At 37.9% G+C, this 24,707-nt stretch overlaps 1 protein-coding gene across 1 annotated transcript in view; it reads right to left on the bottom strand.

The window, feature by feature from the left end:
* The window catches only part of LOC139135342 (ATP-binding cassette sub-family C member 9-like), a 63,518-nt gene extending 40,713 nt beyond the window's left edge, over window positions 1-22,805 (bottom strand). The window contains exons 1-12 of the mRNA XM_070702684.1: window positions 22,678-22,805; window positions 21,266-21,428; window positions 20,742-20,782; window positions 19,980-20,273; window positions 10,016-10,219; window positions 9,343-9,421; window positions 4,604-4,709; window positions 4,228-4,326; window positions 3,844-4,009; window positions 3,320-3,457; window positions 1,645-1,873; window positions 1,062-1,270 (exon numbers count right to left, since the gene is read on the bottom strand). Coding sequence (XP_070558785.1) covers window positions 1,062-1,270; window positions 1,645-1,873; window positions 3,320-3,457; window positions 3,844-4,009; window positions 4,228-4,326; window positions 4,604-4,709; window positions 9,343-9,421; window positions 10,016-10,219; window positions 19,980-20,273; window positions 20,742-20,782; window positions 21,266-21,428; window positions 22,678-22,779 — 1,830 coding nt within the window. The 5' untranslated portion in view covers window positions 22,780-22,805. The remainder of the gene's footprint in view (window positions 1-1,061; window positions 1,271-1,644; window positions 1,874-3,319; window positions 3,458-3,843; window positions 4,010-4,227; window positions 4,327-4,603; window positions 4,710-9,342; window positions 9,422-10,015; window positions 10,220-19,979; window positions 20,274-20,741; window positions 20,783-21,265; window positions 21,429-22,677) is intronic.
* Between the last annotated feature and the right edge of the window lie 1,902 nt (window positions 22,806-24,707).

The raw sequence follows: 24,707 nt of genomic DNA, 5'->3' as shown, positions 1-24,707 counted from the left end.
TATAACTCTTAAATTACTGCACTAAACTTTATGATACGTGCAACAAATATTGATCTTAAATATATATCTAATTATACTTAGAAGCATTTGGCAGTGTCAAGTTAACAAACAGCTCATTTGAATATTTTATGAAGTTTTGTAATTAGTCATATAACTCCAAAATGACTGCACCAAATGTGATGAAATCTGCTGCAATACTGATCCGACTGATATCTCATTTGGTGTGAAGCATTTAGTCGTGTGGAGTACATTAAGGTTCATTTGCATAATTACAGAACTTTGTAATTAGTGATATTACTCCAAAATTGTTTTAATTTGATGAAACGTGCTACAGATGTTGATCTGATAAATATCTAATTGTATTGAGAAGCACTGAGCAGTGTAAAGTTAATAAATAGCTCATTTGCATATTTTATGAAGTTTTATAATTAGTCATATCACTCCTAAATAACTGCATCAAATGTGATGAAAACTGCTGCATATACTGATCTGACAGATATCTGACTGTGTTGTGAAGCATTTAGTAGTGTGAAGTTAATTAAGGGTTCATTTGCATATTTACTAAACTTTGTAATTAGGTATATAACTCTGGAATTACAGCACCAAATTAGGTGAATTTGAGCTGATCAATATTTAATTCTGCTATGAAATATTGAATAGTGTAAAGTTAATTAAGGGCTCATTTGCATATTTGATGAACTTTGTAATTAGTGATATTACTCTAAAATTACAGCATTGCAAATGTTGATCTGATGGATATCTGATTGTCCCATGAAGCATTGAGTAGTGTCAATTTAATTAACAGCTCATTTGCATATTCAAAATGTTTTGTAATTAGTGATTTAACTCTGAAAGTACTGTGCGAAGTTGATAAAACCTGCTACATATAGTGATATAATTGTTCTGTGATATGTACCACTATTAATGAACCTGTTGTAAAACACGTGAGTACATTCAGTTCACATCTGGTTCTCTTTATTATTTACTGCGTGAGGATTTGCTGTTATTCTTATTTACTATATCGCTAAGGTATGCTAAACATTTCTACACCAGTCTCATACCTGGGTTTTATTTCCGTTGTGAACACCGGCATTTGACCAGGTCGAGAGCCAGAAATTCGAAGCGGCGTAAAACGAAACTTGAGCAACTAAAAGAGAGAAAATAAAGGCTACGAGTGGATACTTGATTGCCTTGGCATATGTCCTGTACACCCTCCACGACACAGAACCTGTCAGCCTCTCCTCTTTTTCAATCAGCGCACCAATGGAACCTAAAAGAAAAAACAGGAGTTATAAATACAGAGTGATCAATGTCGGTAGAAATGGAGTTCAGAGCCTTCAGAGGCACGATGAACAAGAATGAAAACACAGCTTCTTACTTATATGCAAATGCCTTCTATTGCTTCCTTTTGATTATTTACGTCTCCAGCTTGGTTTAACAGTCATCCCATCATTCTGAATCTGGGACCGAATACGCGGAACACATATGGAAATCCCTGCACAGCAATTCCCGTGGCAAGGGTTGAATGTATAACTGGGATCAAAAAGAATACAATCACATGAATCGCAGTTCATTTTTTACCAACCCTTTGTGAAATGTTTGTGAACCTCTTTTTGATGAGTAATGATTGTCAGCATGTGTTACCATTTCTAGACAATTTATCTTGAGTTCCTTTGCTGGAGACACACTGTCCAAGTTCCAGTCTTTCTTCTTCTGCATTAAGGACATCTACATCCTCTGATTCGATGTCCTTTTCAGACGCCGAAAGTATAACGCATTTATTTTGCCAATCTGCGAACAGGTCCGGGTCATGTAGCTGTATTTCTTTAAGGTTGCCCTCTTTATCCACCTTGCCGTCATCCATCAGAACCACCTGCGCTGGGTTAGAACACAGTGAGGGGTTGACGTCTTTAATGCAATACTGTGTGTTGCATAATATTTGTTATTTTAAAGTTACGACACATTGGTGAAATTCAAGTCTTATGGCGTAACCATTGATTCAGACACTCCGTGAGGGTTGTGTAACAGTTATGTTTTCTTTAAGGTAGTACGCTACCATTCTATGTAGGAGAGCGCCCTCTTTTGTCCAGAAGATGTACATGTTCCTTTTAGACTACCTAACCTGGTGAGTGTGAATAACAGGACAAAATGGCAAAAAATCATGCTAGTGACCTTGTAATATTTCTTTCAGAAGTTTTTATGAATAGAAAGAACCGAAATTATGTTTTTGCACTGAAAAATCGACAGTTATTTTTATTTTGAAAGATCAGTAGAGAATAATTAACAATTGTAGCTCTGACATAATATCAGTAAGCTAGAGGGTCAAATCTCAGGTCTAACAAAATTCACCTTTTTTCGTCACTTTTTGCTGTTTAGTAAGAAAATTTGCGCGGTGACCCCTACTTTTTTTGCTTCTAAATCAAAGAACACTGTCTGTTTGATAGATATTGCTGTACTTTTTAAAATCTTGAAAATTATTTTGTGCATTTATATGAAGTTTATATTTTTAAAACAGACTAATTTTACAGTTAAATGATAAATTTTGGGTCTAATATTTAATTTTAAGACAAGACATCACAAATTTTAGTTGATTGTCCTAATTCAGCTGTCCTGGCGATGCAAAAATGTGGTATGCATACTGGGATCTGTTAATCATTTGCGATAAAATAAAATTCTGCTGGTAAGTGCAAATTTCGCAAAATGGGAGATTTAGTGGTTTCTGTCAATTTTGGCATGTGTTTTTTTCAAAAATTTTGCATGGGTACCCCATATTTTTTTCATATCTTTGCAATGTACACATAAGATTATTTCAGAAAAGTCAACTTCAAGAATGTCCCAACATTTTTTGGAATGGTAGCGTACCTCCTTAATTAAATAAAAAAAACTCAATGAATTTTATAGATCCTTTATGATTACTGTCTTAGAAATATATTAAAAAGTTATGGTATGGAAAGAAGAAGTTAAACATTACACGGCAATTGGTGTCACAATGATAGCACTGTAAGACGAACTGTAAGTATTTCTCGAATCGGTCTTTCGTGAACTAAAAAATCATTGCCAATATCTAGGGGAAGTGTATTTGTGCTATTGTGGTAAGTTTAGATGACTTAATTCAGGCTCGTGACTCATACCTGTACTCAGGATATTTCTTGTTAATACATCATATTTTGAAACCAATTGTATGCAGATATGCATTCATAATATTCTTTTTACAGGACCAATAAATCTACATAATGAAAAAACAAATCATCCAGTTTTCTTAGACGCCATCTGTAAAGGCATTTCCAACTGTCCGACAGGTGCTACAACAAACCGTTACCTTGTTTGCCAAGTGTAGATATTGCAGTTGGTGTGTAACCAGGATCACCGTTCTACCTTCTCTTACAAGCATGTCTACAATCCCGTGTTCTACGAGATGTGAACCAACGTGAACGTCTAGAGCCGAGAAAGGATCGTCCTGGGATGAAACAAGAATAAGGAATACGTTGTCTGTTGGTCTTTGTTTTATCGCAGATGGTCAAATCCTTTCCCAGCCAATTGCCACAAAAACCATTGGGTAAAGCGAAAACACCTAAATGCTTTATATTTTTTTCGAAAAATTATTCAATACAATTCTTCAGCGACAAATTTAAGTAATTGTAATTTCCGTTGACATTTTGACATATTTTTCCGAAAAATTATCTGATCAATACCGTTTTTCAACGACGAATTTCAGTAATCGTAATTTCCGTTCACATGTCTAGCCGAGCACATGGATTATAAGATCCCAAGAGGCTTCCTTTCCTGATTTGCCATGGCCCGGGTGTCCATGGCAATATCAGTCAATCATATCATAGCAATTACCAAGAGTAGAGTATCTGTCTCCCTGTACATAGCTCTGGCCATGCTGACTCGTTGTTTCTGTCCTCCACTGAGGTTGATACCTCTCTCGCCAATCTCAGTCATGTCCCCAGCTGGCAGCATGTTAATATCTGGTTGTAGTGCGCATGCCTCAATAACTTCGGTGTATCTGATACACGAAAACGACCGGGTATTCATTATTGTTTTAATTACATGGTAATATTTGTCAACGGATTAGTATTTTTCATCAGCTTTCGATGTTCGGGAAAATAAATTTACCTGAAGTTTGATCTTAACTTTACTATGTAATACTGATCTATCGCCTGGAAACTTGATTTACACGACTCACACTTTGTAATTTGTGAAATCGAAATAGAGAAATTTTACCTTTTCTGGTCAAAGATTTCACCAAATAGGATGTTGCCCCGTAATGTGGTATTTTGTATCCATGGTTTCTGTGGAACATAGGAGACCGAGTTTTTCTTTCTGCAAAATAAATAAGACGTCAATACTGATTTTCTTTGAACTACCGGGAGGGTTTGTTACACTTTTCCAATAATATATCGATAGAAGTTAGTTATGTTCCTCTGTTATTTGTTTTGGGTATATCACAAAAGGGTTCGTTTATCTTTAACTCTACAGTAATATCAATATAAATAGCAGAAACAGCCACTTTGTGAAAAATCGTTCTTAAATATTGCTTCCGTTAACTGACGAGTCTGATCGCAGTAATCTGACTAGCTGTCCGAATCGCCGTGCTTACCTGTTGAATTGAACCTTGCCAGATGTAGCGGTCATTTCTCCCAAAATGGCGGACAGCAAGGAGGACTTGCCGCTTCCAACCAGCCCAACTACCATTACAAGAGACCCTAGTTTAATGGTGATAATGAGAAATGACAGAGAGTCTGCTCTAAATTTAAAATATAACAGGTCAGTGTCGTCAGTTCTCGTCGTAAGGTCAGGCGCTCTTCAAAGGTTAAACTAGTGACAAATTTTCGCTCAAACTTGTTCAAGGAATCTGTAATCTGTAAATTATTCTCTTTCAGAATCAAGAATAAAATTCTATATGTCACAACAAAATGACCAAAAGGCACAAGACTACTGATTAATTTCCAATAGGCCACCACAGTAGCGTAAAGCTAAATTTTCCTATTTTACAACATCCAGCGGCACAAACCCTCTTGGCAGATGTTAGATCAATGTCAGCTTTATATTTTTCGTGCGGCTGAGAGAGCCTTCAGAAATTACAGGGGGTGGGCCGGGGGAATTGGGCGAGGGTCACTTTTTTAGAAAACAGTTAAAGGGGAGGGTCACTTTTTATAAACTTATCTGGGGGAGGGTCACTTTTGACAGAAGCTAATTTTATTTCCAAAACTTTGATTGTCCATGTGATATTATCTAGCCCAGGGGAAAGACTGTCAATGTCATGGGTTTGCTTAATTCTCACCAGAGAAGACGACGAAGTCATGGCCATCGACACAGCAATAACGCCAGTAATCCCCAGTTCAGTGATCTACTACCCATGTTAAATCAACCTTTGGGTGTTCATAAGGTAAGAACTGCATTGTTTGCATGCTCCTTGCAGAAGTTAAGATCACTTCTCCTGACTGTTGAAGCTATGAATGTATACGACCCTTTGCTGCCCGAACACCGGTTAATCGCCATTATTATGGATATAGGCAAATATCGCCTATTCAAACCTGTTCGGACAGAAAGCATCAACAGTCAGCAGAGATTGTTTTTCCCCTTGAGGTTTGTTAACAAAGGGATTGGCATGATTAACATCAGCAATATCTTACACAACAAGGACGTTATGGACAAAGTACCACCTTATTTTACATTTCAAGACCCTCCTAAAGTGTCCTATACCTATTCTAAGACCATAGGTAGGAATTGTTTAATTACAATAGGGTCTTGAAAGAAATTGATATTAGGAACATGTTCATGATGGTACTTGTGATTGTATGTCATCTCCCTTTTGTTACAAATCTCACGGTCATGTAATAACAGGTGACATGAAGATAGTTACACATCCTAAGCTTCGGCAGCTATTCCAGTTTGGCCCAAAATATCGGGAGCCACCCAAAGTAAACTGGAACTTTAACTTTAAGTTAATCATGGATGCTGCTGAGGCTTATGCTAAGAAGTGGGCTGCCCTCGAAGACGAAGACGTTGGATGTCTTTCGGACTGGCTTCGCACAGTCCGTGATAAGGTAAAATCTCGCATTTCACGTCTTCGTTCTTCACATACTGTCATCAACACTACATCTGCCTTTGATGACCCTTCTGTAAGGGAATATGTCTAGATGCTTTACAAGATAAATATGTTGTTGTGCCTGCAGACAAAGCATAAAACAACATCATTTTTTGTCTGCAAGCAATATTACATTCAATGTTTAAAGAACGAACTTCAGATTAACTCAGATGATGAGAGTAGCACAACATACTCTCTTTCAACTTATCTGAAGAGAAATATTGCAGAAACATTCAACAGTTTTGGTGAATTTGGCATCAAGTTAGCGCAAGATGACAAGGTATTACCTAATCTATATTGGATTCCTAAGATCCATAAGAATCCCTATAAACAACGTTTCATAGCTGGTTCCAGTAAGTGTACAACAAAACGCTTGTCACAACTTTTAACCATCATTTTATCAACCATTAAATCTGGTTTGGTACGGTATTGTGACAAAGTTTATGAAACTAGTGGGGTCAATCAAATGTGGATATTAAAGAACTCCAAAGAATTGTTACATATTTTACAAAATAACAAAAACATGTACAATTCAATCAACACATTTGATTTTTCAACATTGTACACAACCATCCCACATGACAAACTTAAAGACAGGCTATCATCTCTCGTGAAGAAAGCCTTCTTTTACAAGAATGGTAGTCGCGGGTATGAATACATTGCCATCAAGCGTAACTTGGGCTATTTCACCAACAACAGCGATGCCAAACTCAAATACAGTGATGTTGAGGTGATTCAAATGCTATATTTCCTAATTGACAACACTTTTATCAAGTTTGCAGGCATGACATTCAGTCAAACCATAGGCATTCCCATGGGCACAAACTGCGCCCCACTTCTTGCAGACTTATTTTTGTATTCGTATGAAGCAGAGTTCATACAATCACTTCAGAAATCTGGGTGTAAAAGGATTGCCAAGCGATTTAACAACACCCACAGATATATCGATGATCTCATCAGTTTAAGCAATCCTGGTATATCCAATTATCAACACCACATCTACCCAGATGATTCAGAAATAAAGAAACAACTGAAAGTGTCGACTCGGCTTCATACCCAGACGTATTGTTTGAAATTAGACAAAATACACTATATACTAAGCTGTATGACAAAAGAGACGATTTCAATTTTGAAATCATAAACTTTCCCTTTTTGTCGAGCATTATACCATCATCTCCAGCTTATGGTGTGTATATTTCACAACTCCTTAGATACAGTAGAGCATGCAATTCATATGAAGACTTTCGAGTTAGACACAGGCTATTAGCTCAAAAGTTATGAGGCAAGGATTCTCAGAAAGTAGATTAGTGAAATCATTTAAGAAGTTCTACGGTAGATACGGAGATGTTGTATCAAAATATGACCTGTCTGTTACTCAAATGATGAGTAACAGCATACCAAATTTTGACTCACAAAAGTAATTTGGTGAATTCACCAAATAATGGATTTGTCGCTTTGGGTCAATCTTGACGGGTGCGGCTAGCTGGCAGGGTACGCTTACCCATTCCGGACACCTGGTACCACCGCTATTTTGTGGTCCAAGATGACCCCATTGCCTTTGTCATTTTCAAAATGTTCCTTGGACCTGGTAAATTTCTTAGTTACCTTGAATGAACAACGATTATTGGACCTGATTTGATGTCTATTCCTGAATAGGAATCGCCAACAAAATACGTACACATTATCCACAAGTTTCACAAGTAAAGAAGATGCAGTGGTATCCTACATTAAACACCTTGAACAGTTAAAACTGATAAAAGACAAGAGTCAAAAACATATGCAACAGGTGGAAAAGCGTATATCAATTATCAAATGTACATAGATGAAATGATATTGTCATTTTTATATTGGAAAAAATTGTGCATAGTTCTCTCATAGACTACCATGTACAGTAAATCAACATTTCGGTGAAATTCCAAAATCAAATTTCTTGCACAACCATGGACTTATAACCACTCTAGTTTAATCAAAAACATTAATATAAATAACCAAGGGCACATACATGCACAAATTTACCTAGTTTTGTATTGAAAAAAAGTATTCATGGTTTCATCATAGACTGCCACGCATAGTGAATCAACATTTCGGTGAAATTCCAAAATCAAATTTCTTGAACAACCATGGACTGGTAACCACTCTAGTCTAATCAAGAACATTAATATCACTAATCAAGAGTACACAAATGCAAACATTTACCTATTTTTGTATTGGAAAAAACTATTCATAGTTTCATCACAGACACCATGGATAGTGAACCAACTTTTTAGATTAAAGTCAAAAATCAATTTCTTGTAAATAAATATACATTTTACTTCCCAATTCAAGCAAAGTACATTTAAATACATTATCAAACATATATAATATACAGATATAGCATGTTTTGTGGGGGAAAATTGTCAATAATTGCCTGATAGACTCCATGTATTATGATTTGATATTTTTGGATGCAGCACTAAATCTGCCACATCTTGCCTTCTTATAGTTGCACAAATATGGTGACCCTCACTCAAATGTATGAATAACATATCTCTTGAAAAATTTTGCGTGATAAATTGCGACTATCCCTCCAAAAACACCAGCCCTCCCCTCTGTAATTTGTTCCTAACACAACAGTTGAACCAATTGTTATGTAAATTAGCTGATACTTTTTCAGTTATTCCTGGGGAGAATACCGCAGTGGTTTGGGGAGGGTCAAGTTTTACAATGTCGGACAAGGGGAAGGGTCACATTTTAGACAGGAGGATGGGGAGGGTCGCATTTTACGGTACAGGTGTGCGCGAATTCCCCAGCCCATCCCCCTGTAATTACTGAAGGCTCCCTACGTCCACGGAAATTTGGAGACAATGATGAAAATAGCGCCCTCGTTGGTGTTTTCACTACAATTCAGGCTCATTACTATGTTTTCCATGAGTTTTATAACTCCTTATATAACCAAAGAATGCTACAGCCATTATTCCTTAGCGGGCAATTACCTTCACAAAAATACTTCAGATCGAATTTTAAAACCAAATGAGCATCCATGCAGGTATCAAGACTAAAGGATCAGCACTATTTTTCACCCGAGCTATCTTCGTAAGGTGAATTAGTGGTCTTGTTCAAAATATTGATCAATTTTTCTGATTCACAATGGCCGTTGCCCCTATGTTAATATGGTGAAGATAACGTGTCAAAACGTTTTAAAAATTGCGAGTCCGAATATCTGTCCCCGAGGCACATTTTAATTGAAGTTAACAAAATATTAGACGTACCGACAGGAATCTTGATGTTGACATTGCTCAAAACAACTTTCGAACCGTCCGGATTCCATGAGAAAGCTCCATCGGTTATCTGTCAATACCACAGTGAAAAGAGTCCTCGTTTTTTTAAAATAACCAAACTTAAGAAGTTGATGGATTGAGAGAGACAAATCAGTCTTCACAACAGGCTATTTTCATGACTTCTCTAATGTTCAGCCAATCAGATGCAACGTTACGAGCCTATGCACATTGCCAGCTGTATTTTGGTGTTGTGTATTCTATTCAGTATCCAACTTTTTAGTTCAGACTAAGAAATGAACACCTGCGGGAACTTAAGGAGTTGTGGCAGTTCGGCGCAGAATTTAATTTATATCATGGCTGCTTTTCAGGATGGTCCTACTTAAATTTGTAAATCACAATTGTCCCATGGACCTGGTAATATATTACCTTGAATGGAAATGATTATTGGACCAGTTTAATGTCATATTTTCACAATGTAAACAAAACTGGTGAACTGGTGAATTCCTGGCGATGGAAATATCGGCAAATGAGGCGAATGGAAATATCGGCAAATTGCGTTGGCATGATGATGTGGATGACAAAGCAAAATCACACATATCAACTGAAATACACACAATATGCCAATAAATACATTGGCTTGAGAGCCCAATTGACTGATATTCACCTGCAGCGCGACATCTTCAGGGATATCGCTTTCTTCGAATTTTGTTTCAATGACTAGGGATCCGGATTCAAGGGTGCTAGCATTGTTGTCATTAATCTTGTGTAAAGAGGTGAAGTCAGATTGTCTAGCTGTCTTCGGTAACGAAATGTTTCTCTTAGTTCGATTTTGGCCACATTTTCCAGGTATCTCTGATGAACCAAACACCTTAAAACAAAATTAATTCAGAAATGAAGTACTTAAAGGGGAAATTTACCCTGAAAATTAATTTTGGAGTAGTAAACTGATATGGTCATTGAAAAGCTTTCGAGTCGATTTTATTCACTTTCACTCACTGGCTAACAAACAGCCGTATACTAAAATACCGGAAGTGACGTCGTAAACTTGGTCATTGAAGCAGTCGACGTGTGCAACTGTAAGCTTTTCCACTTACAGTGTATAGAATGGCTACAGAATATAGGGGCCAAGCACTCGGTGTCGATGTTTAAGTCAAGCAGAAATAATAAAGTTTTTTGTGAATACCACTTGAGAAGGGCTGCTTTGAGCGAAAGTTGCAAGTTCAACTACTGAACTACAAGCCTAAAAGAAAACTGTCCGGGGCATATCCAGCCCCAAGTGCTTTGCTTGTACATATGGGACAGTACGTACGCTCAGGCACTAGAAACGGAACGCTGTAGACAGGACCGCTGGTTCTAGACTAATCATGGCTACATCAGGGTGTTCTGTAACACATTAAAAATGCTTGCACTTTTAGAATTAATGTCGATCTCTTTAGAGCATTGGCATTACTTCGGTGTCGGCATGATTTCACAGCGATTGGGTTGACAATGACAGTCATAGGGGCCTAATTGATCGCCGAGAGTAATTTGAACTTCGTCTTCGGAGCTAGAATAGTCACTTTCCAAACTCGAGTCGCTGTAACTTTCTGACGATGTCAGTCTTTGATCATCGATTGCTCGTTCAGGTTTGAAGTTATTACCGATTATCTTCGCCATTATGATTTTCAGTCGAGCGCTGAGGTTTGCGTACCGCGTACGCGTACTCTACTTGGCGTAGAAGAGCTCGGTTATTATTATTGTACTTGGGCCTCAGCCCAAGTACATTTGTTTTCATTCCGTGGGAAAAAACTGTAAGGTATAACCATTTCTGACTGAGACCAGGGAGGGCAAAATGTCTTGGCTTCATCTTTCTTGGCATAATAAATGGCGTAATGATGTTAACTGAATGGAAGTGCTGCTCTCAGCCAGTCTTGAATAAGTGAGATGTGAATATAAATGCTTCTCTATCTGAGTTTTTGCCACAAAATCTTCTGAATATAATCAAAATGTGCATCGAAATGCAACAATTAATGCACCCTCCGTTTCCTAGGCGATGGCACGACCCTTGCTACACCCACTGGACGAGCCAAAGTGGGAGGGGTAATTTCGGTTTGGTCGAACAGGAGGGCTCGAGACCAGAATTTAACATTTAAACTTGAAACATGTTTAATCACTGACAAGATGTGGATTAGTGTTAATCAAAGAGAAAGTTTGAAAAGGAAAGGTTTTATATCCCGGACACAATGAAAAACATTACGACTGGAAACTGTACCCCCGGTTGAGAATAGTAATGCCCACAGCGATGGAGAACACTTATCCTTGAGCTGAGAAAACCAGACCATCATTTCGAAATGGAGCTGCAGATTCGAGAAGCTCGTTAAAAATAGCTAGGTACACCCCAAAGGGGTGGTTTCGAGTCTTGAGGGCAAATTTCGCCTCCTTCATTTAGAAATCGTACGTTTGTTTTTCCAGGGAACACATCATTTGACACAAAATTTGCATGAAAAGGGTCGCCAGTAAGCACGTGGTCAAATCTGGCATAAGAAACAATATGAAATGTTGGGTAAAGCCAGTCCAAAATAAACTGATTTGAACTTTTGTGTTTTGTAATTTATACCACTGCAGTAACATGACTTTTTTTGACAACATCACACAATGTAATACGTTTTGAAACTGAATACTCCGACGTATTCTGTGTCCCCTTTGCTAAAAAATACGGTATGCCGATTACCATGTAAGGAGATGATGACGTCAAGACAGATTGTAGTGCGTTTGGTCTTGGATGGTGCACGAAGTTTTGTCGAGGTAGCTTGTGTATTTATTTCCTAAGTGGGAGATATTAGGGTCGATCTAAAAGAAGGCCGAAAAATGTTATGATACTCTAAGCGAGCTGAACTCCAATGCGAATGGTTGGATAATTTGGAGGATGTCTAGACTGATCTCATCTCATTAAGATTATTTGGCGGTCAGTATTGAATTTCAACTGCGTCACAAGTTTGCGTCGACGGTCAACGAACGATATTTTAGAAATCTGGAGACATGGCACATCGCAGTTTTATTTTAGTATTTATATTTTACAAAAGATGTAAGAAGCAATGATTTTGTTGAAAATTCTGAAAAAAATATAGGAAGATTTGATCGCGAACACATTTTCACTTGGGGGTCAACTAGCTCTGCGTACGATGCTGTGTGTTCCGCTACACCTAACCGCCCCGCTCACCACAGCCCTGCAAAGACCCGTACGTTGGGTCGGTGACTTCAAATCCATTTTGGGACTTGACGTAAAAAGCCAAATTACTGCCAAAATTCAGCGTTCTTGGGCCCAAGTCGTATCCCAGCCTACCTCAGCTACTCGATCGCTTCCAAAAATGACAGTCTTTTATTCACTTCTCGTAAATAACCGTCGATGTCGGCAACTCTCTCGCTGGCCCTGCGTACGATGCTGTGTGTTAGCTGTAGCACATAGCATCGTACGCAGGGCTAGGGGTCAACATGGGGTCGCAGCCATGTTGCCTCAAAACTTATTTCTGTCTGCACTCAAAACTCAAAAATGTCGCATATGAACCTGAAAATCGATGTAATTTTGTCAAACTTCGGCGAAATTTCAGCCTATAGACAAAATTTCATCTAGGTAAGGTAAATTTATTGAAATTTGATCGACAAATAATCCTGAGCTTGAACGTGACAGCTCGCCTTCTCCGGGAAGTCATGCATCCGGCCAGCTGCCCATATGGCCGGGTGCATGAGATTGTTTTCAAGCAACGGCGGCAGACCGTACGGGGCTCTGGATATGAACCTACCGCCGGTGTAGCTGTAATAACTGTTGCGTTTGTTTTTAATCACCACGGACGAAGTCCGAGGGGACTTATAGGTTTGGTCATGTCCGTGCGTCCGTCCGTCCGTTCACGCCTAGTACCCAACCCCATACAGATGCACGTCGATTTGTTTCACAATGCTATCAAATTTGGCCGTGTTAGAGGACTTTTTAGTTTACACCTCCATAGACTCCCATGTATAACGCAGTTCTCCATAGACTCGCATGTATGATGCCAAGAAAAATAAAAATTTAGTTTCTCATTGTATATTGCCTAAAGGATGCAGTGACACAATTTTTTTGTCCCCACGGATAAAGTCCAGGGGGCTTATAGATTGGCTCATATCCGTCCGTTAGTCCATCAGTGAGTCCGTCGGTTCACGCAGATATCTCAGACATTTTGACAAAATATCATGTGACCTTGGTGACCTTTGACCTGAAATATACATTATTGTCCATAACTCAGTAACCACAAGTGCTAAACCTTTCATATTTGGTATGATGGGACACCTTATGACGCCACATATTGTACCCCATTAATTATGTGCATATCTAATTATGAGCGAGCCAATAGAGCAAGAGGTCTGATTTCTGATACTAGTATATAGGGATAAGTTAACAATATAATTTGTTTGACAAAACTTCACGTGACCTCAATGACCTTTGACCTCAAATATACATATTTGTCCACAACTCAGTAACCACAAGTGCTACACCCTTCATATTTGGTATGAAAGGACACCTTATGACACCATATATTGTACATCATTAATTATGTGCATATCTTATTTTGAGCGAGCCAATAGAACTAGAGGTCTGATTTTTGGTATATAGGAATAACTTAGCAATACAATTATTATGACAAAATGTGACGTGACCTCAATGACCTTTGACCTCAAATATATATATTTGTCCACAACTCAGTAACCACAAGTGCTACATCCTTCATATTTGGTATGATAAGACACCTTATGACACCACATATTGTACCTCATTAATTATGCGCATATCTAATTCTGAGCAAGCCAATAGAGCTGGATGTCCGATTTTTGGTATACAGGGATAACTATAGGGTAGAAATCTAAATATGCCCATCTAAATATTAGACATCTACCATCGAGAACAAAAGAAGTTTGCTGTAATTTGAATATTTAAGGAGTTTAAGCAATTCCCGCTATAAATAAAGAACCCCTGCCTCAAACTCCACAAAAGTTGCTAGACATATTTTGCCGTTGTCATGCCATTGCTTCGTTTAATAACCAGTTAATCAAATGCCTAATTGACAGGAGGAAATTCAAGACCATATTTGAATAGTAGTATATATTGTCCTCAAAATTACTCTATCACGGCCCAAGTACTCATTGCCTTCAGCAATACTGCCTTGTTATTATTATTATTATTATTATCCTTTATTTCAGGTCGATGACCCATACAATAAAAATATACACTCAAAAAACTACATTAAAATATTTAAAAAGAACAAAAAATGGTGAATAAAAATCCCTAATAGAGAATACTCCGACTGTGTTTCCAAAAGGTGGAATGAAAATAAGAGTCGGAGTGTACACAACTGTAAATAACAGTATTTCTGCTGGCCAACAGACGTTGACAAAATGCAAATAACATCCTACGATGCAATGATGTAAAATTCAAAATATTTCTAATAGCAAAATTATGACTCATACTAACATCACGTTTAAGATCAAAGACTAACCGCATCGTATTATTATAGGCCACCTTCAATTTTGACATTTGTTTAACACTATATTTACACCAAACATTTAAACAGTAAACACTGTATAAAAAACTTTTAAAAAGAGTGCACTTCACTTTCTGAGAACATCTGCCAAAATTGCGAACAATGAAGTTGGCTCTGACGTACAAACATCGGAGCTGCCTTTGCATATCCACATCATCGTCAACGGAGGAAGACATAACATATCCTAAATATTTTTTGCTGTTTACAAAATTTAAAGGTTTCCCATACAAATATACACAAGGGATTCTAGCTGGTTTCCAGGACTTTGGAAACTTGCCATACACTGTGTTTTTTCAGTGTGGAAAAGAATATCATGTTCATCTCCATAATGCTCACAGATGTTTATCAATTTCTGTAATGCTTTAGTTGAAGGACATATCAGAACTAAATCATCTGCATAAAATAAATGATTAATAATACAGTTAGCCAAGCAGCATCCAACACCAGCCAGCTGAAGCTTCCGACTTAAGTCGTCAACATAAACAGCAAATAAATGGTGTGAAAGGACGCTACCTTGACGCACACCGTTGATGACGCTAAAAGGTTTTGACTTGGCTGATGCCCAACGGACAAAGAATAATTGTCGACTATACCAGAACTGTAAGATTCGAATAATGAAAAGAGGAATATTATTCCTAATCAATTTTCCAAACAGGGTCCAGTGGTTTACCCTGTCGAAGGCCTTGGTAGCATCCATAAAACAGAGAAACACAGGTGTATTCTGTCTTTTGTAAAAGTCAACAATTTCTTTCAACACAAAATGCACATGTCAGTGGAATGATTTCTTTTGAAACCAAACTGGAGATCACTTGTTTTTAACGAGGTATCGATTCGAGATAAAATACATAACTCCAACAATTTCGAGGTAGCGGTGACAATTGCAATAGGCCTATAATTATCTACTGATGTCATGTCTTTAGATTTGTCTTTCACAATAGGACAAATAGTCGAGTGCATAAGGATCTCTGGTAAATAACCATGAATAAAAAAGCTTGTTAGACACATGCTCAATAAAAAAGAGAGGACATGACTTGCATAAATCAAATGTTCCGCAGCGATACCATCATTACCATAAGCCTTACCCTTTTCTAACTTATTTAAACACTCTCTGGTCTCATTAACAGTAACTACCATCCCATTATGAAAATTGATCTTGTCTAACGAAGACAACACAAATGCTTTATCATCACACCTTGGTACAGAATTCAGTAGATTTTCATAGTGATTTTTCCACATATTGGCGATATTCTCATTACCACTATAGCCATTCACACTAGTAGGAAGATGAGAGGAGCGGCCAATTGTAGAATGCACAGTGTTCCAAAACTTACGTGAGCCTCCCTGTGTCAAGTTGTACGCCATTGCCTCCGCCCTAGCTTTACCCTCGTCTTTTTTGCAAGCCCTTAACACAGATTTAAATTTGGCGCGCGTTTTTCGCATGAGATCGAACAATGGACCAAATCGGGGTCTACCATTTGCCACCCAGAGTTTAAAAGCATCACGAGCGGCATTGTGGAAATTACGCACCTGTTCATTCCACCCGGGGACTACATTGAAACCAGGTTTGGAGGGCTTGGAAGTAGGAATGCTATTACAAGCAGCAGATTTGAGACAACCAATAACATTTGCATAAAACGTGTGCAACCCACGGAGATGGTCAGGATTCCTACAGTTGGGGTCGCGACATGTAAAAACTTCATTTGGAATATTAAGTTTGCCAAGTAAATACTCCGTAGATTGTTCATAAGTATGCAGATTTTGAGGAGTTGCTTTACTCCAGTTGGGCTTCACCTCAAGATCATTGCCATAATGTGGACTAGAAAATGTACGAACTAACCCTGCAATTACAATATTAACACAAAGAGGGAAGTGATCGGAAGATACGTAATCATGCAAAATACTGGTATCAGAAATTGCGGTATGCACTGCATGCGTACTCAAACATGATCCAACCAACTAGAACTACCATGAGCTTCACTGATATACGTAAAATTATCGTCATTCATACCAAGCTTTTCAACGTCAGACATGTAAGATTGTTTTCACTGCAAAAAATATTAAGTTCTTCCCCAAACATCGTACCTGGATTGGCGTTGAAGTCACCGAGGACAATGACATTAGCAGTATCAACTTCATTAATAATATTATTGATTTTTGCTAAATAGGCCATAAAACTATCATAATTGTCATTTGAACAAGTCGGTAAATACACGCAGATAATAAATAAATTCGTTAAAGATGTAGTTATTTCAGCACCAATGAGTCTAGTGTCATTCAGATACTTTATCGTGACATTTTGTCCCAAAGACTTACGCCACATTATAGCTACCCCACCAAACGGACGTCCAACTCGAATTCCCGAACTATCGTCCATGGCAGAAACACCACATGCATTGAAGTCCTGGTGAATGTTTGAAAGGAGCGAGAGTTCCGCTTTGCTCAGCCAATGTTCTTGAAGGAGTATTATGTCATGAGAATCACAAAGTCTTTTGACAGAGTCTATGGACGAGTTTATACCGCGACAATTGTATGATGAAAGGCGTAGTGTCATGAACGATCCTAGTAATATCTACGAATGAGTATTCCATCTGGCCAGATTTCAGGATCCCTAACTTTGTCCGCGAGATCACGTGTCGTTTCTATCAAAAAAGATGAATATGTGTCAAACTTTGCTTTCAACTGTTCGCATGTTACATTAGTCTGACAACGTCTTTTTATGTAATCTTTGATATCGCCAGGAGTTGTATCTGGTGCAAATCTTGTGACGAAAAGTTTGATCTTCGGATTCGGGCGAGCCACTTTAATGGAGCATTCGCCATCAGTTTTTGCAGTCCCAATAATTGGTTGAGAACGTCGTTTTGGGCGGCGAGATACTATAGTAAATTCACTTTCTTCCCTATTCACAGAAAAATTCACGGATTTCTTAGTAGGAAATCGACCCACGGGCACTCTGTTGTTCTGAATTGATAGTCTGAATAAACTAAGCTGCTTATATGTAAATACGAACTTTGATGATAACTGTGTGAGAAATTTATAACAGAATGCCGTTCAGATTGAAATGCCTACTTAGCTACAAAACCAGATCAAGGTCGGACGTGTCTACGGGAACGTTACAAGCGACCACATCGACCGTATTCTTTCGATGCTAAACGTCGCGGCGGAACGACGCACGCATATATACGCGTACTATAGGTACGCGCGCGACCTGCACTGTGTCGTTTCACATAATGATATATATACACAAGGGTATGCAAATCATTTCTGGACGATATTATTTACCGATGAAACGAGTCGAATTCCGTCACGAAAACGACGTATGAAATTTGAAATGGCATCGTAGCACACATCAAGTTATGAAAATGATAGACATGTAGTAGATATTCGAAATATGACCGAGAATAATGCATCGCTAATCCTGACTATGTGCGTTACAAATTGCCGTTATCCGGTAGCGACTTTGGATGTTCGAACGTCGCAAAATACGCTAATATAGCAAATGCCGTTCTGTGGTTTCGTCATGCGCAGAAGAAAGGACATATTTTTTATTTCTCTTCGTAGTAAAAACCTTCCAATATAATATTCCAAAGAAGAACATTTAATTTTTTTTCAGTTTTAGTGAAAGCCTTTCGATAGAACCGGAAGATTATTTCAAAAGTGCATTTCTTTTCACTCAGTCTGTTTTGGTCGAACGGAACGTGAACAAGCCTGGCAGGTCAAGGGTTACATTTTCACATTTTTTTCTTTGTTTTCATTCTGTATTTTACTTTCTATCGTCAGTGAGTTACATTTTAAAAATAAAAAATTTGTTAACCTTTTGAGGACGTTTCAGAGGGTAATAGTATCTGTCCCCCCTGTCCCCCCTTTTTTGTAACGCACATCGTCAGGTTCCATGTTCATATGAGCATACCCTTGTGTATATACATCTCTGAGGCTGGGACAGCAGTCGACAGTACAGAGGCGCTCGCGTGCATAGCTGTCGTCGTCGCGTGCACGTTCCAGTCACCGCGCTCATGTACACGGCAGTCATAGCAACGTACCGTCGTCATTCTACCCGGGCATTCTACGCGCTTCATGATTGCGGTAAATACGCGCTGGTAAGAACTCTGCCGTGCATGCCGCGGTGCAGAGAGACTGGGCGTGAGAAAGAATAATCAGTTAGGTGAACAAGCAGAATGCGACTGTTTCTTTTGTATTAATACCTCATTTTTTTAGGCTTTTGTTTTTTTAAAATCACGATGTAAGTTCTCCGGCGGCAAACGGAAACTAAAATACGAAATCATGTTTACACGCTTATACACCATCATTTAAGAACAACAGAATGCCCGTGATCGACCAAGGTGCGATGAAGTGTTACTCAGAGGTGCTTGCGATTGAACAACTTCAGCATGAGTGCCCGTGCTCAGCTGTTGCTGGGTCATTCGCGATCGGGATTCTATATTTTGTACACAGTGGGAGGAAGATGATTTCATTAAATTTGCCTCCGCAGCCGGTTCTGGTCTCAACACCTGCGGAATTACAACTCTCTTATCACACTCTTTCTGTACATTTTCGAAACAAATTTTCATCTCACGAATTTCCTTGCGTTGTACATGCACCTCACTCGCCAAGTTACTCATCTCATCTCATCTTATAAGTGACCTCGCTTTGAACCCACTGTGACTAGCAAGTTTGATACGTCACTTCGGTTTCCGTGCGTTCAGCTTGTGGCCACTGCGCTAATACGCGCAAGTGAAAGTGAATGAAACCAACACTATTTTGTTTATTTTTCACTAAATAACGACCTGATTACCTAAGAAAGTCTGGGTAAATTTCCCCTTTAACTATTGCATGTGTCAGAGATATAAATCACCCTTTCAGCTTCAAAATCTGTAGTCACGCTCCCTGAAATGAGGACTTTAGCGGTGTTTGCTTTCAAGAGAATATGGTTATACCAGCTCATCACATCATCGTAATAAGTACCATAAATATCTGCCTGAAATTTGCACCTATTATGTTAAAATAATTTCATAATTATAAATGGATCATACGTCAAACAAACAAACAATTAAACAAACAGACAGACAGACAGTACTATACCATGCCCTGATTGATATCCACGGCGTCATCACAGTCCTCCATTATCTGTTCATCGATATCGACATCTTCAAAGCCATTCGTCATCGATGGAAGTCCGTTGGCAGCCTCTCCTATTTCATGTGCTTCGCAGAACGTTTGTATCCGCCTCATAGAAGGTATGGCTTCGGCAGTTAAGCGCAGACTCCGTGCAAACACCAAGATTGGTGTCGCCAGTTGAGCGAAGAATGCAAGCGCAACAAAAGCTAACTCAGGGGTCAACGGATGCGGGTTTAGCAGCGAGTACGAAACAAACGACTATCATGATTAGCAGAGGCCACAGGAAGAGAGGTTTAGCGATCGAGAAGACAGTCAGGTGACCCGACGAATATAGAAATTATTATGCAGAGCGGCAAAAGGGGTATAGCAAACGAGACAAGAGCAGAAAAAGATGAAGATAAGCGAAAAGCAAGAAAAAAATAGAAAGGAACTCGTTAATTCGTTCAAACAATGTTCAATACAGGAAATGTAAAACTTCAAAGTTTATAATGTCTTGGTCACAAACAAATCTATTACATTTATCAGAGGTAGAGTTTTAAGCATTGTACACAATAATATCATGCGGTAAAATGTGTTATACTTGTTGATGAAATATATCCCTGTACAGATTCAAAGTCTTTTTTTCTCTTTTCGTCCTTTCACTTCGACGAGTAATAAACCAGACTGAGTATGAGCTCACTGTCGGCTAAAATCAACTACGAAAAAGTGTTTATAAAGTTAACTTACGATTAGCGTCACGATAGCGTTTAACGTTTTTGCCGTAGACACTGTAAGAAGAATTATGGTCTTAATCGTTTGGCTGTGCTTTTGCTATTTTAGTTGGACATATGCGACCAAAATAGATGATAGATAGATCACACGTTGAGTTTCGGATTACTTGTTATTTGGGACAATTTCATTTGTTACAAACGATATAACTGATTATGTCTTATCTCTTTTCAAAATAAATCAACTAGCAGCAATATTTGGAAAGTTTTTTTTGAAATCAGTCTCCTGTCTTCGTTTTGTATCAAAACTTGCCATTCTTTCCGTATGCCATGTATAATACCAACTCGAAACATTCCATACAATGTGTATTGCTCCTGTGCGTATTCAAATAATCTCGACTGAAAAACTAATGAGTCTTTAAAGAAGTCGAAGGAACGACCATGATACAAACAATGAAATGTTGAATTGTCGGGACCGATATATCATCGCATGAAGTCAAGAACAAAACCAGTTTTCTTCACGACAATAGATTGTATACTTACTACCAACCATCATGTAAGCTCCCGATTTCATCATCAACTTGACTTGTTGCTCCCTGACTTTTTCAACAGAGGAGCAGAACATTTCTTCCCAAGCGCATAACTTCAGCAGCTTCATTCCCTGCAGTAGCTCGTTGATTTTCTTCAACCGTGTATCTGAAGTTTTCTGACGTGATATGGAGAGCACATTGATGTTATGATCGCTTCAGCATATGGACGAGGGACAGCAGTCTTATAGCAATAGCCCGGATGGCATACATATCGGCGTATTTGAACTGATAAAAGAGAACCGCTGTCTTTCTGTTCATGCACTCAGATGCTCAATTACAAGTTCTGTAATCCAGCTTGGTCACTTACACGCAATAACTAGTAACTTTTCACCACTTGAAGACAAATCTTGGACCTTTGCTTACACGTCATGACATGAAAAGTTAAGCCTATTCACTTTCGTAAGCACGTATATAATTCATGCGTCACCAGTCAAATATTTACAAATTATCTCCGATTCTCCGATGTTGAAATTCAAAATGGTCAGCCTTCTTCGTGTTCGCAAAAAGTGACATTCTGATATCAGCAGGTGAACATTAAGTTTGTTGACAAGTTAATGTGCCCACACACTTAAACTAACAGAAAACAAAATAGTACTTTAACATTGTGTGAATATCTGCCTCGGCGATAAATATTTTACAATAACTATTACAATAACTTTAACAATACCATTTAATCTACCACTATAATATGGGCTCATTTTGAATTAGTAAATACATTTTTCATGGGCTTATTTTCGTGTAAATCTAAAAACTGCAATGTCCAACTTTGAATAACCACAGGAATAGCGGCCATTATGAATTTCAAGTGAACACTATTGGAACTAATTTGGGATAATTGGATGGTGAAGTAATGTCAATTTCATCAACAAATGTAATCTCATCTGCCTTTCTTTTTACATTACACACTTGTTTTTGTGACTAATTTGTAATATTGCAACATTCAGCTATACGGCTCCTAACACTTTCGAGAAATTTGAAAAATATGAAAATCCAATTATCCCAAATTAGTTCCAATCGTGTTAGTGTCGATGAATATTGGTGTAGTTTATTTTACAAGCACAAAACTTTACCGAGTGACCCTTTATTTTTATTCTTCACTTTGAAAGGAGTGGATTAAAGTTACCTTACGGAAAGTTTGAGGAGAAGCTTAAGTCTTCCGATTTCGAGGCAGCGCGAATTACCTGAAGTCTGCTCAGAGGTTTGATCTGCTCATATCTGACTTTGGATATGATCATTGCCTATGTAAGACTGCCATATGGCAATAGCAAATGGCGTATGTCATCTAAATGTACGTTGTTTTTGTTTTTGTGCTCTTGGTGAATAATCTTTTATCATTTCTTTTCTTTTCATTCTGTATTTACTTACCAGTATGAGGTTTTTCAGCCTTGCCAAAACATCTGTAATCTTGTATTGCACAACGCCAAAAACGGGAATAAAGGCCGCACCAATCAAGGCGGACACGCCCATTTCGTAATATAACAGTGAAATGACGACAGCAACCTATTGATTATTCGAAAATAATCTGTTAGATTTACAATTTAGCTCCACAAAGTTGTACTTGCATTTACATGAATCAATGACCGGACAAACACCTGGTTAAACATCACACAACAAGAAGACCCGTCTGCTCATCATAATTGGGATTCCGGCTTAACGTTATGAGACTTTGATCAGTACTTTTAAGTTAATGATATGAATATCTGATTTTTCTCAACATGACGATAATCTCTCGAAGGCAGTTTATCGTTAAGCGTGCATGTACCAGTCTTAGACTGGGCCTGATCACCCATGAGCCAGTTTAGTGTATGTGAGCTCAATCTGATTAAATCTGATGTAGTGACGGCGACTTTTTCACATTTGTTTCCTCGTTGCTTTACTCCTTTGGTTGTGATTAGTCGAGGCTTCAGCTAGACGAAAACAGCAAAGAACAAGCAAAGTTGGAAAAGTCGCAATAATTGCATCTGATATTAGTCAGATTGATGCGAGATGTACCACAGAAATCACTAAAACGTGCCGTGTAGATGGCTTGGAGTATTTGAATTCACTTCAAATAATTCTAAATAATTCTAATAGTTTACTTGAAACTGAAATTGTATTTTTGTGGTATGTCTCAAACAACTATTCTGCAAAATTAATAAAACACCATTTCAGAAAAGTTCTAAAAACGGGTTAAAATGACAAAAACTGGTATTTCATAAGTGGCCGTATTGCAAATGAGTTAATTACACTGTTTGATCGGCTCAACTGCTTAAAGTAATGGCTCAACTTTAAATGTCATAAATGTCACACACACACACATAAATACACACATAAATAAATACAGCAATTATATATATATATATATATATATATATATATATATATATATATATATATATATATATATATATATATATATATATATATATATATATATATATATATATATATATATATATATATATATATATATATATATATATATATATATATATATATATATATATATATATATATATAACTTGCCATTATTGGTCCTGACCACAACCATGGCTGGTATGTTGTGAACCAAAATATTGCTGTGGCATCCACCGACATGTGATTTGTTATCTGTCCAACAGTCATGTCACCTCTCGATAGACTCGAAGTCGACAGATGTAAAGACTTCTCGTAAATGAGAGCCTGAAATACATGACATAACTTCTGTGAACAGGTAATTTTCGTGAAAGAACACTTGGAACATCAGCGTTTCTCAGTTTTCATGCATGTACAAATCTTCCTACCGTTAGAACATTTTAACATTAATATATATCTATCTATTAATGCATTTTTAAGAGCATGAATAAACAAATTACAACAAAAAATAAACAAATTCGACTTTCATCGTCTATATTTCAACGTGAGCCCCATAGAGGGCGTTCTTGCTAAATCTTCCTCCTACCTGAAGGGCTGACTGTACACGTATAGCATACCAATCGAGAATAACAGTTGACAATCTGAACAAGATGGCCCTGGCAAGCTTAAACACACAGATCACAAGCACCAGAACATATCCGTTGCTGAAGAAGTCCTTTACTGTCACGAAGCACACCTATGTAGAGGATAAAACGAGGTGTTTTCATACATTGCTTTTATGTAAGTGCCAACTTGAAGGTTTGTTGACACGTGTCTTATCAGCTATAATACAATGATTGCTATAGGTTGCTACAACAAGCAGCAGATGCCTAAAATGAGTGTTCTACATTTCTATTACGAAATTATTACGGGTGATTTGCGATGATTCAAGTACACTGTACCAAGCCAACTAAACCTGTCAATCGACTCACAGAGTCGATCACTTCAACTGGTAAGAACAATATCAAACAAAAGGTTCTTACCACTTATTTTATACAAGTCTAACGATCTCATTCGAATAT

Source organism: Ptychodera flava, chromosome 6 (genome assembly GCF_041260155.1).
Source record: "Ptychodera flava strain L36383 chromosome 6, AS_Pfla_20210202, whole genome shotgun sequence".
Taxonomy (NCBI): Eukaryota; Metazoa; Hemichordata; class Enteropneusta; family Ptychoderidae; genus Ptychodera; species Ptychodera flava.
Note: the sequence above shows the minus strand (reverse complement) of the source record. Positions and strands in the feature narration are given on the sequence as shown.